Here is a 16,252-nt window from a genome sequence, read left to right as displayed (position 1 = left end):
GTAAATATTACCCAAAATCAACTTAATATTTCTTTTTTAAATGTAAATATTAATTAAAAGAAAGAGAAAAGATTACCTAATAAAATTATCATCAAAAGCTTAAATAAAAGCTTGAAAATAACTTAATTTGTTAAAAATACTGATAATATCTTATATGGTCAAACTAAATCTAAGTTAGTCCACAACTTTATTGGTAGGAATAAATTTACAGCTAACTTTTAATTATTTAGGACTAAAAGAACTATTAAAAAGAGGGGTAATTTTTTTTAGGGTATTTTACACAAATAACTTGGTTTTTTTCTCAGCCCAAATGTTTGCAAAAATAATAATATGTAATATGTATTTGAATCTTATCCAAATATATATAATAACATATATTAGGTAAATTTATAAAAAAAATTTGAAGCTTATTTTTCAGCCCCTACTTTGTTAGATTTATGAATTAAGATACAAAATTCAATAAATAAATAAAATTAAAAAAAAAACAATTATTAAGTATTAAATCAATAATCGCAAACAGTTTAAAGGATATATGCAAACATTTATTTCATTCTATTTATTTTGGAATAATGTGGGGATGGGAATGGGGTGCAATCCAATCCAACAACTTTATGGCTATTGTGAGGTGGCATTTTAGAAAAGTATTTTCCGACTCGAGTAGACTGTGTATAGTGGCGATAGGGAAATTTGGGTGGTGGGAATGGGAAGTGTGGGCCCCAAGATAGTGGGTGTGGGTGGGTTGTGGGTGGGTGGGTATCATTTTCATTAGCAAGCAAAATTCTTTCTAATTTTTCCTTATGCATCCTTACTATTCTAATTATCATCACATCACCCCTTTTTCCCTCTCTTCTTATCTATCTAATAAATCTTTGCCATGATTGAAGGGATGCAGGATGAAGTATAAGGAAATTAGAAGAAAAGAAACTTACACTTCTCAAAGCTTCAAACTTGTTCAAGATGCCTCTTGGTCCCTCATGTCGTGTTCAGCTACAACATCAAACACGACTTATGCGGTGAAATCTTTAAAGTGAAACGCGTTAACAATCAGTCTCTGGAGATTTCACTCCGCTGCCTTTATCATGTAAAACTGGAAATACATTGCATAATTTAGAGAGAGAACCTGAATCATTACCGTAGATGACCAACAAATATTCAAGTGAAAATACTAAAGTCGTTTCCTTGGACAGAAGAAATAGAAAATTTACTGAAGGGTCATCAACAAATATTCAACAAAATAACAGCAAACTCATGTTATGAAACATGAAACAGAGACAATTTAATGAGACAGTTAATCCTTACATAAATCCATCGCTTAAATACTGCTTCAAAAATGAAGGATTGAGCCACCAAAGAAGAGAATTAGGCAGGCAGAGAACAAAATACGTCCAACTTCAGAAGATATATGCCATACTAACCAGGTAGCTTAGCCCTTGCCTCAGAGAAGTTGATATAGAGGAGGCTTCCTTCCGGTGAATTTGGCATGACCTTAAAGCGAGTGCACACAATGTGATTAAAGAGCCAAATGAGTAAGACTTGGCCGCCTTTTAAGTCGGGTTGAAATTATATCTCAATAAGACTTCGCAAAAATGGCAACTTCCTCCGCAGCGTTACCGGTCATCAAGCATGTTTTAGGCCCCGGTGTCTGTTCAAAAGGAAAGCACCTAATTGTTGCTCCTGTTTCTTCTTTAACTTTCAACTCATCTTTGTCACTGCAAATACGATGAAGACCATAAAGAAGAAGCAAGCAAAATTATGCACAAAAATACCATCCACAACGTTCATTATCTACAAAACTCAAGAAATGAAAATAAGCATACCTAGCTGACCAAGGACCCCTAGCCCATTTTCCCTGGGAGATTGCCTCTTTAAGTTCATTATATGAACTCACATCCACAACGTTACTGCAAAAAGGTCATAAATAAAATAATGTAAATCTTATGAAAAGGGCGGGAAATGCAGGTTTTTCATATAATAAGATGAAATAGTTATCAAGTATACAAAAAAAAAAACATTTCAGTCCCATGACAGCTTTAGAGCTGATACCCTGTTAAATTAATCGTGCTGTTAAGATTAACCAAAATTTTATTTGTTTTTACATGGAGAAGCAAAGGACGAGGACAGGAAGAAAATGAGGGTGAAGATGGGAACAATTTTCTTGAACCTCACAATTCAACAGAATATATTTACATTTAACCACCTAAATATGTAATGTTGTACTACAATTTGCAAGAAGCATGCTACTCAACATTCAATTGCTTCAATTCGCAAAGGATAAATGTAACTGAACGTAGATTTATATACTTAATAAGAAACATCCCTAACATGTGAAAGTAAGAAAGCACCTGTCACGAAATGTTTTTGCTTGTTCCAGAAGAGATGATTGGATTTCATCCAACGTGTCTTTCACATAAGCTTCTAAAATAGAAGGTTCCATGGATATCCCAAAAACTTTCCCTTGCTTTCCAGGAATATCTCTCCTAGAAATAACCACACTTTGATTTGCAACATCCTTGGGACCAATCTCAATCCTCAAAGGAACGCCCTACAAATCAAAGTCTAGTTACAGACATTTGATTTCAAGTTAATAACAACAAATGCAAAGAGGGAGGAAGCCAAAATCTAGGTGAAAATAATGGAGCTAAAAAGGGAATTGGATCATTCAAAACTATCAAGAACAGACATGCATACATCCTGTAAAAAAAATGGTAGCCAACCAACCTACACTACAGAATACCCTTTTTAAAACTAGATTCTAAGTTGTGAAAATAATAATAAAAAAATACAGAATTTATAACAGAGAGGCGAATATCTACGGGCAGATAACCAGTCTGTTAAAAAATTGAACATTAGGGTTTGCTTTTTAGACAATATTGTCCTAACCTGAGGGTAATAGAACTGTCAGACATTGATCTTAATCATAAAAAATATGCAGTTAAGCACCAACCTTCATCTCCCAGAAATTGAATTTCCATCCTGGAGTTCTCTGTTCAGAATTATCGAGTTTAACCTTTATCCCTGCCGTTCGAAGATTTACTTCTACAGAAGCAGCAGCATTAAGAACTTCTGCTTTAACACCTTCTTTCTTCCAGATTGGTATGATTACCACCTAGATATAAGTAAGGCACATATAAAGATATTTGTTAGAACCGACCGGTCGACTCAAAAAAAAAAAAAAACAACTGAAACATGCCGGCATTATCAGAAGTTCTTTCTACAATTCTCAAGTTTTCAAAAAGTTGGACATATGACAACCATGTTATGCACCTATTCTTTAGTCACTTGAATATCATATTGTCATTAAATATATAATTCATCTTTTTTTAGGATTCTATAAATATTTATGGATAAAATAGAAAATTCAAGTGGCTCAAAGCCAACTACTTTTGAAGTAACAAAAAGAAAAATAACAACCGGAATGGGAGAGCCATAGTCAAAAAGAGGATTGCCAACATTTTTCTCTCATTCAAAACCGTGCAAACATAGTAATGCTCAACAAAATAAAAATTGTAAACTCATATCTATACCTGTATTGGAGCAAGCCTTGGTGGAAGCATTAAACCTCCATCATCTCCATGAGTCATAATAATTCCTCCAACAAAACGTGTACTAATTGCCCATGATGTCTGCCATACATGTTGCCTTTGTCCATTTTCATCGGTGAACTACTCAGGTAATTGTTTCAGTAACTCAATTCACATTGACAGTGCAATATAGTATGTCAGACATCAAATAATGTTTTGGTTGAATGTTTCAAAGGGGCATTGAACCATCTTAACAAACAAAACAAAATATAGAAATAAAATTGAGGTCAAATGATATGGAACTAAGACATCTCAATTATGCAATATGAACTTCAAGAAATATGAGCTTATTTTATTTTTAGATGATTACACATTTTGAGTGGATGATAATCTAGAGTTATGATGTTTCTTTAATGTATTTTTAAGACTTTTGATTTACATTAAGTTAAATTTACATAGTGGCTAATAATGGTCGTACAGTATGAAAGTTACTCTTGATTATATAAAGCCATGTATGTTATCTTTGTAAATTATACTTGGAAAGTGTTTTTGCCTTGAGATATTCGATCAACAAAATAATTGAGATCTTACTTTCCCTTGGAGTGATATAAAGGTCTTATTCTTCAATAAAGATGTTAGATCAAATTCCCAAGAGTTGCAACCATTCGAAATAAAATCAATTAGATTTGGGATTTTTTAATTTGTGAACTAAAGGTTTGCATATCCATGCGCTTGTGAGGGTTCTTAGATTCAAATGGCTAGGGTTTCCACATCACCAAAGTACAATAGGAACAACAATGGTGCATGTGCAACAATGAAATAACAAAAATATATCTCAACGACTATTATAGCAATTACCAAGTGTATTTAAGTCGGAAGAAATTTCATTGATTTGCCAAAATACCTGTGTTCCAAAAGCACGAGAAAAGTTTTGCCCAAGGTTGTGGCTGGTTCCTGCCTGAAGTGCTTTTCGATCCCCCATCATGGCCTCTATTGTATATGTCTTGTCTGCACCAGCAAATGTCTCCATCTTTGATTTTCGACCTGCAATAACAGGTATTGCCGCTTGCTCGTAAGCAAATTTTGTATATATGTCAATCATCTGAATAGCCTGCATGCAGCATCAAATTCCTTACTGAAAAGGATATATATGATTAGAAAAAAAGGAAGCAACAAAGTAGTATTGGATGCATCAGATATACCTCTTTTTCTGCCTCTTCTGGACTGGCATGAGCAGTGTGACCCTCCTGCCACAGAAATTCAAGAGTTCTTACAAAGGGCTTCGTCCGCATCTCCCATCTAGTAACATTCGCCCACTACACCAAATACACAAAAGAATAGGTAATGAATAAAGATAACATGAAAGCCGAAGATAACTAAAATCTTTTCACAATGTGGGAAATCATCTAACCTGATTAATCATCAAGGGAAGATCACGGTGACTATGAATCCACTGTGTAAACATGTGATTCACAATAGTTTCACTCGTAGGTCGAACCTGCCAAAGCCTCAGGCAACCAAACAATCAAAACCAAACCTCAGGTCACCGTTTATTGAGGATTAATATCCATTTCCAATTTAGTCAATGCAACGTATCAACATCAAAATAAGGTGAAAAACTGGAAAAGGGCGGACCAATAGCTTTGCTAAGTCTACGTACCACAAGCTTCTCTTCAAGTTCTTTCCCTCCTCCAATGGTTACAAGAGCTAACTCCGGACTAAACCCTTCGACATGACTCGCTTCCTTCTCAATGAACGAGTATGGTATAAACTGGAGCAAAAATCAGAGATTCCATCATTTACATTTCCAGCATATACACAATTCACATTAGCACTCTTAAATACGCCAGACCCACACCTGGGGAAAGTACATATTCTCGTGACCAGTCTCCTTGAACTTAACATTCAGATATTCCTACAACAGAATTCATCATCCGATTACACATACAAGAAAAGCTGAAATACACAGCACGAACGTTCCAGTCAAACTAAACACAGATTATAGATTCCACCACCTGTATTGCTTCCCATATGGCGTAGCCATAGGGACGAATAACCATGGTACCTCGAACAGGGCCATAATCCGCGAGCTCAGCGTTAGCAATAATATCCAAATACCAAGCATTGAAGTCCTGCGACCGAGGCGTGATAGCCCCTTCCGGAACTCGATTCTTCGAGTTGTCGACATGAATTTCGGTCCCGGTAGATGAGCTTCGCACCGAGAATCGAGGAGCAAGCAGAGGCAACCGGAACGGGCGTTGCTGCCGCAATGAAATGCCCAGAGCTCGCCTGGAAAAAGTGAAAGGAGAGGCTGGGGAAAGCAAAGAGGAGAGCGAAGGTAGTCTTAGAGAAACTACCATTTCTTCGGAGTAGCTTGAAGTCAGAAGCTTACCGGGAGGCCGCGAAGTGCAAGCCGAGAGGAGGGAGATGATGAGGTTTGGCTAGTAAGCGATTCAGCGTTGCCAAATCTACTTTCCACCGTTGATCGTGCGTGATTGATGATGATCATCATCTTTTACAATTTTGATCAGTGGGGTTCCTAAAACGGCCCAATGGGCCTGGCTGCTTCTCATTTGCCTAATTTTGAAACACTGCCACAAATGAAGATAGTGAAGCATCTGAATTTAAAGAAAGGATGAATCAAACTCGAGAACTGATGAATCTCAAATGAATTCCTAGGAGTTCAATCAAGGCTGTAATGCAGGCTTGAATCGGCCAAAGGCGCAATGTCGTGAGCTCTTGACTCGCTCCCTGTCTGTGTGTGAGCTCAAAATAAAGTATGTTCAAACCCGCAAGAAAAAAAAAAGGTGAAAGAGGGATTTGAATTGTGCAAAAGCGTAACGTCGTTGGGCCAGGGCAAGGCAAGACTGACTTACTCCCTGCCCTTGTGTGAGCTCAAACAAATACCATTACAATCTTGGGGATTGAAAATTCCATTACAATCTTTCCAGATGAGATTAAAATTCCATTAGAATTTCTTCATCTCAGTCAAAACACACAACAAAATTTCAGAACTGCCAACTGTTGTGTACAGAACGAAGCCAAAAGGAACATATATTAGAAGAATCTATAAGATGAAAACAGCCTTCATCTCAATCAAAAACAAAGATCATGTTCCATCTCAATCAAGAAAGAATATTTGAGATGATGATAATCTTCTCCATCTCAATCAAAACACAGAACAAAAACATTTCAAATACAATATTTCCTAAAATCTACAATCTTTCCAAAATTAATAAGCAACCATAGAGAGAATTCTATAATCTTCATCTCAATCAAAGCAGTCAACGTTTGCCACCGACCTTTCCATTCCAGATGAAAGCTCGGGGGGGGCTTATGGGGTCTTTATCAACGTGAAATTAATACTGTCACTGTCCTTCCAGAGTGAAAAGGTATCCACTGAAGGTGATTTTGGGGACTTGCAAGGCGGTGATGAGTCAAGCCTTCCCCTTCCAAACAGACGCAACTTCTTTGGAGATTGATCGAAAATCTCCCATTCCGCCGTCTCCTTGAGCTTCAATGGACTATCAGGCTGCAACCCAAAAATTGCATCTGGGTCATGTTTTTGCTCTATACCAAACTAAGGAGGAAAAGATTCAAAAACTGACCTTTCTATCCATCTTCAACTTCTTGGGGAGATCTAAATGACAACAAAAACAAAAGATAAGAACAAAAAAGCCACAAGAAATAACAAATAAACATAAACTTTCTAAATAGATGTCAAGATTTAATGACCATACCAAGTCCAACGATGCTTAGAAATTGATCCTTCTCCACAGCGCACTTTCTTGCTTTAATGCACTCTTGATGATTGTGCAAGAAGCGCTCCTCACAAATAGAATTGTGATGGATCAATTCTTCTCTTACAGTGCTCAACTTCAAGTTCTGCTTCTTCTTTGAGGCCTCTTGAAGATTTGGCTTTCCAGAGTTTGAAATATCTGAAAGGACTTTTCGAGTACCCTTCTGTACTCTCTCAGAGCCCTTCAGTGTGTTTTTCTTTTTTCCTTCACAATTTTCTTCATCAATAAACGTGAGATTCTTTGTGTTCTGCCATTTTAATGACTGGTTTAAGACTGGCTTTCTTGAATTGGATAGATCGCCAAGGGGCTTTCGCCCACTAACCCCACTTTTTCTTTGTGAATTCATGGCATTACCCTTCCCTGCAACGGAGGGTCCTGTGATGCAAATAACAATATTAAACAAGATTACAAAAATAGGTTTAGAATGATCCAAAGAAGGCTTTAACTCCAACCATTATAGTGAACATTGTGATTCTCATCCTGCAGAACACCGCCATTTTGCAATGTCATTGCCATGTTCTTGATGCTACAGAAATGTATATTTATATCCTGCGAATGGAAAAATGGAACCGAGTATGAAATTTAACGATGAAATCAAGGCAAAGGGCTTACATGCTACATGTTGACCCCTTGAAATAAAAGCACAAGGACTCAAGGACTCAAGGACTGAAGTAACAGAGAAACAAATTGAATATCCTATATAAATCGGTACATAATTCAAGGTTACGAAATGAAAATCAGCCGATCATGCATAAAGATTGCCTGAGAGTAATGTTTCACCTGTTCTTAATTTTCATTCTCAATTAGGAATGAAAATCCCTGCTTCGCAATCTCAAAAACAGAGAATCAGATTTCCCACAGGAAGAAAAAAGTACATACAGAACAAGCCCTATTTACATTAATGAAATTACTCAAGTTTTTCATTTCATTTCATCATCCGTGGACGACATTGGTAAAATAAAGAATAATAAATTTACAGGAACAGAAAAACTTCGTCCAAAAGAAACCCTAAATCTTGTTTATCACTTCTCGTCAATTTCTTGCTGTTCATCAGTTTCACAGTTAAACTCGGGAACATACAGCAATAAAAAAAAAAACAGAAAAGATTCGACATACGAGAGAAATTGATATTTGAAATTTCCATGTAAAAGGGAAAAAAAATGCCTCAAGTAAGCAGAGTTGAAGGAGAAACTCACAATTAAGAAGATTCGACTACCAATTGCGAGTAATCCCTTGATCTTCCTCTCGACTTTCTTAAATTTCTACTGGAAAATTTTCTAGCAGTTTTTTCAAGTTTATAGTTCGTCGCAAAAGTGAGAGTCCTTGAACGGGACTCTACTTAAATATCGGCAACGCGTCTCCAACGGTAACTTTTCTTTTCCAGAGATTTTACATTAATACCCTTCGTTTGAGTACAGTATTACTTGAAACCATAAATATTTTCCCTTTACGGAGAGAATGACCGTTGATGGAATTTTGGGAATTGGTTTCTTTAACAGGAAAAGTAATTCCTTTTTTTTTCTCTAAATTAATTATAAATTGTAAGTAAAGAAGAGTTATAGTGGCAGGAGAATATTTTTTTATTTTTTTTATGAAAACAATTAATTGTGAAGCTTTTAAAATAAAAATATAGAGTATAAAACAGTATTCCATCATACACTCCTTATGTAAAAATAAAATTCAAGCATAGAGTACAAAATGATATTAACAACAATAAATAAATTTCCATTTTCTAGATTAAATTTAGGAAGACCAAGTTATTTAAGGGTTTAATCCAAATTCTTACTCAATTAAATTTGATCAAAAATTTGGTGGAAATTTTTCCTGCATCTCTAGTACTGTATATTATCCAACAATAAGATCGATTATCAAGCTTTTTTTTAAAGTAGATTATCAAAGTTCATTTGTTATTAAATAAAAAAAATAGTTTTTTAAGATAATAAAATTATATTTAATCGACATAGATGATTATAATACTTGCACAAAATTTAAGAGACAGTAATTAGTACATCTTTGAACTTCAAAAAAATTTAGAAAATAATGATAAATTATAACTTTGATTGCTATTGTTATGATACATTCATATTTTAGTCCTAATAAATCCTTATGGTTTGAAAAAAAATCTTTATAAATATTATATCAAACCAGAACTAAATTTCTCCTTTGGGAAAACCATAGAACAAATTTGTAATTTAATCTAGGAATAAAAGAAGGTAGAAAAAAGGGAGGAAAGAAAAGGTAGCAAATTCAGTTCTTCAATAATCACCAAAATTATCAGAAACATAAGCGTTCACTCACATATTGTATTTTAAAAGTCATTGGCTACAAGACATCATCATCATCAAATAAGAAACATGGATAAACTACAGCCATATTAAGCTATCTATAAATCATCCATTGGAAAATAAAACCCGGTTGTTCGCTTCACTGTCTAAGCAGCAGGCTTCTGTTTCTTTGGTGCCCGATAGATACCTACAACACAAGCATGGTCTCGCTCGAATGGTTCAAGAGTCACTTGCTCTGTGGGTTTGAACTGGTCAGCCTTTAGCTTGTTCACTTCACTTGCAAACACTGCCTCTGCGGGAACTGTTGAGTCGATACAGTTGGCCTGCAAAGTTCAATATGGAATATATCATCTTCTGTTCATGGATTACGCCATGTTTCGGCTTTAAACAAAAAGGGCAATTCATTCACTCACCTTGATTGATATGACAAAATGGCCACCGGCTTTGAGAAAATAGGATGCATTAAGGGCCAAAATTCTTGCCTGCGTTGAAAAAGTTCAGGGGTCAATGCAAGAATTAAGATGTAGACAAGTTCGTAGGTAAGAAGAATTAATTAGTCAAGCAAGAATACAAAAAAGTGCAACTGATGAAGGGTTTTAAAAATGGGAAATCCTTGAAAACGTCAGAAACTCGGTTTGTGCATCATTCAAGAAGTCTTGAAGGGGAATCCGAGTAATTCATCACACGCCAAGAAAAGAGGAAGAGCCTAGAAGGTAAAAATATGACGAGAACTATGAACAGTGGCAAATATATCTGCAGGTTAGCCAGAAGCAAGAAATAAATTATTAAGTCAAAATGACGTGAATTGAAATGGGTAAAAGCTAGAGATTTGCAGCACAGTCCCATTACAACTGATTACCCAGACCTTAAAAACACACCATAGAGATTATAGTGGGGTGGGTGGGCATATAGAAAGAACCTAATATATTGATTGAGAAGAATGTATTGCAACAAGAGCACTACAAAAACTCGAAATACAAATAGAGATACAAAAAACAGATCTTTTTTGATTTCAAGTATCAGCAAAGGTCACAACCTTCTCTACCTAACCAAAAAAGAGGCGTTGATGGATGGTGGAAATGTCAAAACGTAGAAGTGAATGCAATAACTATGATTAAATCAATGAACTATAAAATGGCAATGAATGGAAAAATATGATGACAAAAACATTCCGTGAGTAATAGAAAAATGACGAAATGAATTTGAGAACTCCAACCACAAGGAGTGGAAGAACGGTGCAATTTAAAAAAAAAAAAACAAACGAAAATAAAAATTAAAAAGAAAATTTTTTAAAGCATCAGAAACTCGAATTTTGCATCATTCAAGAAGTCTTGAAGGGGAATCCGAGTAAATCGTCATATGCTATATAATTGAAGGATAAAAAGGCTTGAAGATTAAAATGATGAAATTGCATCAAAAGGTAAGTGTCTAAAGGAGTTAAAAAATAAGGTAAAAGAAACAACAGTTAGATTCTATTTATTATATAAACAAAGGAACTACGACATCAAATTTCAGCTATGTTGATGGTGTTCACATACAATGATAACACATAAAAAGAAAAGATGCGAACCTGGTCTGGTTGAGCAACATCCGAAAAGATAACATCCACCATACCAACCAACATTCGGTACTTGGCTGGATGTCTGGCATCTTCAATGATGGGAATAACATTTGTACGCTTCTTAGCCATGTTGACTAAATCTCTACCACTTCTATGGGAAAATTCAACAGCATACACTATGCCAGACTGCAAATCAAAGCAGCAACAATTGTTAATAACCCTTTACTTCATGAAAATTACTGAAGATACTCCTTAAATAACTACTTACAGGTCCAACAACATCTGAGACATGAGATACAGTTGTCCCTGATGCAGCACCAAGATACAACACTCGAGCACCGGGTTTCTACATTACATACGTTAACATATTAAAAAATGGGAAAACGAGTGACACAGATAAAAGACTAGAACACCAAATATGAGGTGGGAAGAAATTACAATCCATATGTCATCAACACCACCAAGAACGGCAGCAGCCAACTTGGACCTGAATGGGTTCCAAACTCTGTATTCTATTTTTGTTCCATCTTCGTTCTGGAAGGAAAGTACATATATTTCAATTAGCCATGCATACATCTTACAAGCAACTAGCGAAAACAGCTATATACTTGTAAAAATTTCGGCCATTGAAGTTATAACAATAGTCAATGTATAAATGAATCGAGAAACAAAAATATTAACATTCACCACCTATTCGGACATTATAATGCCAACTAGAAATCATCACAGAACAGTATATCGAATACTAGTCATCGAAGTTCTTGAAACCAAAAAATATTAAGGCGTAAGGCAATTGATGGGCCATAATACTGTTAGACGTGGATCACCTGTACGGATATTCTCTTCTCATTGTACACGGATTCACCAGAGACCATGTTCTTAGTGACAAGAGCATCTTCTTTTCCCTTGGCAATGAAAATACCTTCGTGTCTGTGGGGTTCAACGACAACTTTGCTTCCCCCCTTCATACCACCTCCTCTTCCTCCACCGCGACCTCTTCCTCCTCCGCGACCGCCACCGCGGCTTGCCATGCCTCTGCCTCCACCGAAGCCTCTACCTCCACCGCCACCTCTGCCTCTACCACCCCTTCCTCCATCACCCCTTCCTCTAAACCCACCACCACCACCGCGGCCTGCACATATCAAACTTATTAAAATTAAATGACTCGTGCAAAGTGAAACACACGCTACGAAATATTATAAAAAATCAAGTAAGAGATTAAAAGAACACGAAAGCTAGACAGCTCCAAGAAAACAGAGTAAACTAAAGAGCTGGAGAAAACAATCGACCAACCAGTAAACGATATTTTATAGTAGTTCAGTAAGTAGTAAGAATGGAAAAGCTCATACGCGTTCAACTAGCAAAACAAACAGACCAGCAATACATGAAGTTCCAAACATTTTTCTTCATTGTATTCAACGGATCTTCTTCAAAACCCAAAAACAACCGAACAATCGGTAACAAAAAAGAGTAAAAGCTCTACTTGTTTATCATACGTACCTCGAGGAGGTCTCATTTCAGTGACCGAAAGAGAGAACGCCGAAGGATAGTTTCCACTAGGGTTTTAGAACAATAGAGCGCGGGGACGAAGTATAGGACGCTGGTTAAGGGTTTTAAATTTATAGGGGTTGCGTGCGGCGGCAATAAGAGGACCGGGTTCAGAAATAAGGTTTTGGGGGCGGTAACCTAGGGTTTCACAATTGGCAATGTAAAGCAGAACTGCTGTTTATTTTCAAAAATGCCACTGGTTCGCATTAGTTGATGGGCCGACGGCAAAGGGCCCAATAACATCGTGTTGGATAATGGACTGTCGAATGGGCTTACTTAGATTGTTGGTTGCAAGGGCACCCCTAACCGATGGGCTTCGTTCCCTTTATAATAGATTTTTCTAAACCAATAATATATATATATATTTATATATATAAGTTTTTTTTTAAGTTAAATTACAAACGTAATCCATATAGTCCGATGAAGGTTGAAATTTAGCCTTGTCATATTAAAATAAATTATATATAATTATGCCTTGATAAAACCTCATGAATAATTTATAATTTTTTAAATTTTAGGAAATTTTTAGAATGATTTTATCAAATAACAAAATATGGAATAAAATCTAATCTAAATTATTGGAATCAACTTTATAATTTAATACTTGTTATTCAATTTATATATTCTAAAGTGAAAATGAATATAATTCAACCAATTTAACGTTATGAAATAAATAGTTTAACGAAAAAAATCTTAAAAAATATCTAAATGAAAAGAAAAAAAATGAAATAAATTAGGATTTTAATTCTAATTCCCTACCTAGTGGTTTGGATAGTCTCCAACCACCTCGTATTACGTGGATTGCGGAAGTTTTTAATGTCTCTTTTTTATTTTATTTATAATTGTGAATGGGAATATTCTAAATTATTTCCATAATTCCTAAAATGGACATTGATTCTTAATTATTTAGGAGAATAATATATCTTCTGCAAATGTAAAGTTTTGTTATATTCTCATTCTCATTATTATTAAATTTTTTGAAGCATGGCATATTCTCAACATCAAATTAACAAAGTCAATCGATAGAAAATACATTAATTCATTTAATATTTATCTAAGTCTCTTCTAAAAACAATTAATCTCGTCTCATATCTTTTTATATTTAGCTTATGTATTTATTTTTATATTAATAATTTATTTTGTTTTTTTCTAACATCATTTAATTAATTATAATTCGTAGGATTAATAGTCCAACACGTAAGATCTTTTTTCTCCTTTGGTCATGTGGGGACAAGAAGTAGAGGGAAGAAACTAAAAAGTAAAAGCATGCAGGCTTTGAAAGGGACACATTTGGTATTCTAAATTGAATTCAAGGCTGCGATTGCCATAATTTCGTGTCCGCGTCCATTTTCAAAATTCGTGTTCGCGTCCATCCCGCGTGGGCCCCACTCCCTCCTTTTTCTTTTTTCTTTTTGAATTATAAAATCTACACTTTCTTCTTTAAATTACCATATTACCCTCTTCTTTATATATGGAAAAATGAAAAATAATTCTGGATCATATCTCTACTAAAAGATATTCTATATATAAAATGTTTAATTTAAATAAACAGCATCGGGATGAGTAGAAGCTACCGATAAGGGTCCCACCATGACGTCAGCTTGCTTAGAAATTAAGCGAATGCCTTCCCTCGTGCATCTTGCCCAACTGTTTGCCTTCCCAGAATTACCCTTGGCCAGAACAGGAAGCCTCCATACCTAAAAGGAGAATAACGTCATTTTGAATTAACTGCATGCGACGTGTCATTCATGGCATTTTCGTGATTAAGTTACAAAAATACGGGCAGTTTTCGTAACAGCATGGTCCAGCGGCTACGTGTCCCCTATAAATGTCTGAAGCAACGTCTTTGCCAGAAGCAACGCGTTTGGATCCGATTCTCCTCTCTCAATTAATCGTTGAACGGCATTTTCCGGCAGCGGCACCAGCGATGGCCTCTCGCTACGAAGTGGAGGTGAAAATCCTGTCAGCTAAAGATCTTAAGAACATCAATTGGCGTTACGGTGGCCTGAAACCGTACGCCGTCGTTTGGATTGATCCGAAGAGTAAATCGTCGACGAAGGTCGATGCCGAAGGCGACACGTCGCCGTACTGGGACGAAACGCTAGTCATTCCATTGTCATCGCCGATTGAAGACTCTACGCTTTACATCGACGTGGTCCACGTCGTCTCCGGTGACGAAGACACCAAGCCGCTGATCGGCTCCGCCAAGCTTCATCTCTCTGAGGTCGTCGACGATGTTGGCCTCGGTGAACGATCTCAGCGGACTCTCCAATTGAAACGGCCATCCGGCAGGCCACAAGGGAAGGTCGAAGTTAAAGTAACGGTTCGAGAACCACGTTACCGACCCTCCGATTCTTACTACGCGCCGCCGTATGGGGTCCCACCGCCAGGTACGAACAGGGATTTTTCTGCTCCGCCACCGCCGCAGCCCTATGCTGCTCCGTACTCTGCTCCTCATGATCCTTACTATTCGACGGCCCCGCCGTCCGGATACCCCTATGGCGGGTATAATGCACCGGCGCCGTATGGCCAATCGAATTACGGGCAATCGAATTACGGGCAGCCGAGTTACGGGCAGCCAGCGTATGGCGATCAGGTTTACGGGCATCCAGAGGAGAAGAAGAGCAAGTACGGGATGGGGACCGGATTGGCTATCGGTGCAGCGGCCGGAGTCTTAGGTGGATTGGCCTTGGGAGAAGGCGTCGAATACTTGGAGGACAAGATCGCCGAGGACGCGGCGGAGAGGGTGGAGGATGATCTTGGGTACGGCGACGATGATTTTTAGGAGGGAAAACCGGTCGGTTACGGGTCGGGTCAAAGCATGTTTGTTTGTTGGAATTTCGGGTATGCTTGTTTGGGGCCCAATGGACTTATGTGCTTATGTCTAAACAGGCCACTCTTTGTTGGGCCCATTTGGGATGCGTGTTGCTCATGTAATTTTGGTCCATAATAATAATTTTCAAAATGACAAAAATATGTAATTTTCTAAAACACAGATAATTAACTTTACATGTTTAATCGAATTACAATAATGTTCTCTCGCATGTTTCAGTTCAAACAATCTAATTGGGGGCGAACAAGATCAATGAGACAGACTATAGTTTTTTAAGTTAACATAAATAATTTTAAAAACATTTATTTAGAAATATTATTCACGTTTAATAATCACAGTATTATCTTTTCTGAAAAAAGCATATAATATAAAATAATGAAATACATATATATATATATATATATATATATATATGTCACTTTTAAATGTTATAACTCAAACATGTGGTATGCTGGTTTAGGTTTTGCAATGTGGGGCCAAAAATACACTCAGCCACCCCATAAAAGGGGTCAGTTTTGAGGAAAATATCCAACAGTTCCTCTCTCTTGGTGGGGCCCACGACTAGTTTTTTTTTTTTTTTTTAATTTAAAAAAATGCTACTTTTCTTTTCCCATGTTACTTTTTATTATTTATTTTTACTTACCACACGTGTAAACCTTGGGAAAGCCCTAAAGGTGGAATAATTATCATCCTTTTCCAACTTT

The 16,252-nt window shown here is 36.5% G+C and overlaps 4 protein-coding genes and 2 non-coding genes across 7 annotated transcripts; 1 reads left to right on the top strand and 5 right to left on the bottom strand.

The window, feature by feature from the left end:
• Window positions 1-1,179: 1,179 nt before the first annotated feature.
• On the bottom strand, window positions 1,180-5,991 carry LOC111467631 (proline--tRNA ligase, chloroplastic/mitochondrial). Its single transcript, XM_023112599.1, has 11 exons — window positions 5,537-5,991; window positions 5,380-5,436; window positions 5,182-5,292; window positions 4,933-5,019; window positions 4,724-4,837; window positions 4,426-4,632; window positions 3,525-3,662; window positions 2,945-3,106; window positions 2,343-2,542; window positions 1,818-1,901; window positions 1,180-1,709 (listed from the first exon to the last, which is right to left on the bottom strand). Exons 1-11 carry the CDS (start codon window positions 5,879-5,881, stop codon window positions 1,568-1,570), a joined length of 1,647 nt encoding a protein of 548 aa, XP_022968367.1. The 5' UTR covers window positions 5,882-5,991; the 3' UTR covers window positions 1,180-1,567.
• Window positions 5,992-6,452: 461 nt separating this feature from the next.
• LOC111467798 lies at window positions 6,453-8,658 on the bottom strand. Of its 2 annotated transcripts, XR_002714604.1 has the most exons (6): window positions 8,518-8,658; window positions 7,774-7,870; window positions 7,262-7,696; window positions 7,130-7,161; window positions 6,638-7,053; window positions 6,453-6,476 (listed from the first exon to the last, which is right to left on the bottom strand). XR_002714604.1 is itself a non-coding variant. In XM_023112869.1 (5 exons), exons 2-5 carry the CDS (start codon window positions 7,835-7,837, stop codon window positions 6,856-6,858), a joined length of 729 nt encoding a protein of 242 aa, XP_022968637.1. In that variant the 5' UTR covers window positions 7,838-7,870; window positions 8,518-8,658; the 3' UTR covers window positions 6,552-6,855. The 2 variants fall into 2 exon arrangements, 1 of the variants encoding a protein (XP_022968637.1); XM_023112869.1 differs by lacking the exon at window positions 6,453-6,476 and having other exon boundaries at window positions 6,552-7,053.
• A 900-nt stretch (window positions 8,659-9,558) lies between these two features.
• On the bottom strand, window positions 9,559-12,819 carry LOC111467690 (probable mediator of RNA polymerase II transcription subunit 36b). Its single transcript, XM_023112677.1, has 7 exons — window positions 12,668-12,819; window positions 11,995-12,299; window positions 11,606-11,701; window positions 11,436-11,513; window positions 11,177-11,353; window positions 10,020-10,088; window positions 9,559-9,929 (listed from the first exon to the last, which is right to left on the bottom strand). Exons 1-7 carry the CDS (start codon window positions 12,681-12,683, stop codon window positions 9,753-9,755), a joined length of 918 nt encoding a protein of 305 aa, XP_022968445.1. The 5' UTR covers window positions 12,684-12,819; the 3' UTR covers window positions 9,559-9,752.
• Window positions 10,225-10,296, bottom strand: LOC111467821. Its single transcript, XR_002714614.1, has one exon. It is a non-coding gene; the product is annotated as a small nucleolar RNA snoR60 (small nucleolar RNA).
• Window positions 10,900-10,971, bottom strand: LOC111467820. The gene has a single exon (XR_002714613.1). It is a non-coding gene; the product is annotated as a small nucleolar RNA snoR60 (small nucleolar RNA).
• Window positions 12,820-14,528: 1,709 nt separating the features above from the next.
• On the top strand, window positions 14,529-15,738 carry LOC111467646 (multiple organellar RNA editing factor 8, chloroplastic/mitochondrial-like). Its single transcript, XM_023112615.1, has one exon. It carries the CDS (start codon window positions 14,544-14,546, stop codon window positions 15,498-15,500), a length of 957 nt encoding a protein of 318 aa, XP_022968383.1. The 5' UTR covers window positions 14,529-14,543; the 3' UTR covers window positions 15,501-15,738.
• The last annotated feature ends 514 nt before the right edge of the window (window positions 15,739-16,252 follow it).

This window comes from Cucurbita maxima, unplaced genomic scaffold (assembly GCF_002738345.1).
Source record: "Cucurbita maxima cultivar Rimu unplaced genomic scaffold, Cmax_1.0 Cma_Scf00034, whole genome shotgun sequence".
In the NCBI taxonomy this organism is placed as follows: domain Eukaryota; kingdom Viridiplantae; phylum Streptophyta; class Magnoliopsida; order Cucurbitales; family Cucurbitaceae; genus Cucurbita; species Cucurbita maxima.
Note: the sequence above shows the minus strand (reverse complement) of the source record. Positions and strands in the feature narration are given on the sequence as shown.

What these genes read in the sequence shown, in the direction of transcription:
- LOC111467646 (XM_023112615.1), top strand. Translation starts at nt 14,544, where the DNA reads ATGTCTGAAGCAACGTCTTTGCCAGAAGCAACGCGTTTGGATCCGATT.
- LOC111467690 (XM_023112677.1), bottom strand. An exon ending in TCTCAGATGTTGTTGGACCT is followed by an intron (nt 11,354 to 11,435) that starts GTAAGTAGTTAT and finishes TTTGATTTGCAG; the next exon opens with TCTGGCATAGTGTATGCTGT. An exon ending in ATGTTGCTCAACCAGACCAG is followed by an intron (nt 10,089 to 11,176) that starts GTTCGCATCTTT and finishes TTTTCAACGCAG; the next exon opens with GCAAGAATTTTGGCCCTTAA.
- LOC111467631 (XM_023112599.1), bottom strand. Translation starts at nt 5,881, where the DNA reads ATGGTAGTTTCTCTAAGACTACCTTCGCTCTCCTCTTTGCTTTCCCCA. An exon ending in CAGAAGAGGCAGAAAAAGAG is followed by an intron (nt 4,633 to 4,723) that starts GTATATCTGATG and finishes TGCTGCATGCAG; the next exon opens with GCTATTCAGATGATTGACAT. An exon ending in CTCGTGCTTTTGGAACACAG is followed by an intron (nt 3,663 to 4,425) that starts GTATTTTGGCAA and finishes TTACCTGAGTAG; the next exon opens with TTCACCGATGAAAATGGACA.
- LOC111467798 (XM_023112869.1), bottom strand. Translation starts at nt 7,837, where the DNA reads ATGGCAATGACATTGCAAAATGGCGGTGTTCTGCAGGATGAGAATCAC. An exon ending in TCACAATGTTCACTATAATG is followed by an intron (nt 7,697 to 7,773) that starts GTTGGAGTTAAA and finishes TTTGCATCACAG; the next exon opens with GACCCTCCGTTGCAGGGAAG. An exon ending in TCTAAGCATCGTTGGACTTG is followed by an intron (nt 7,162 to 7,261) that starts GTATGGTCATTA and finishes GTTGTCATTTAG; the next exon opens with ATCTCCCCAAGAAGTTGAAG.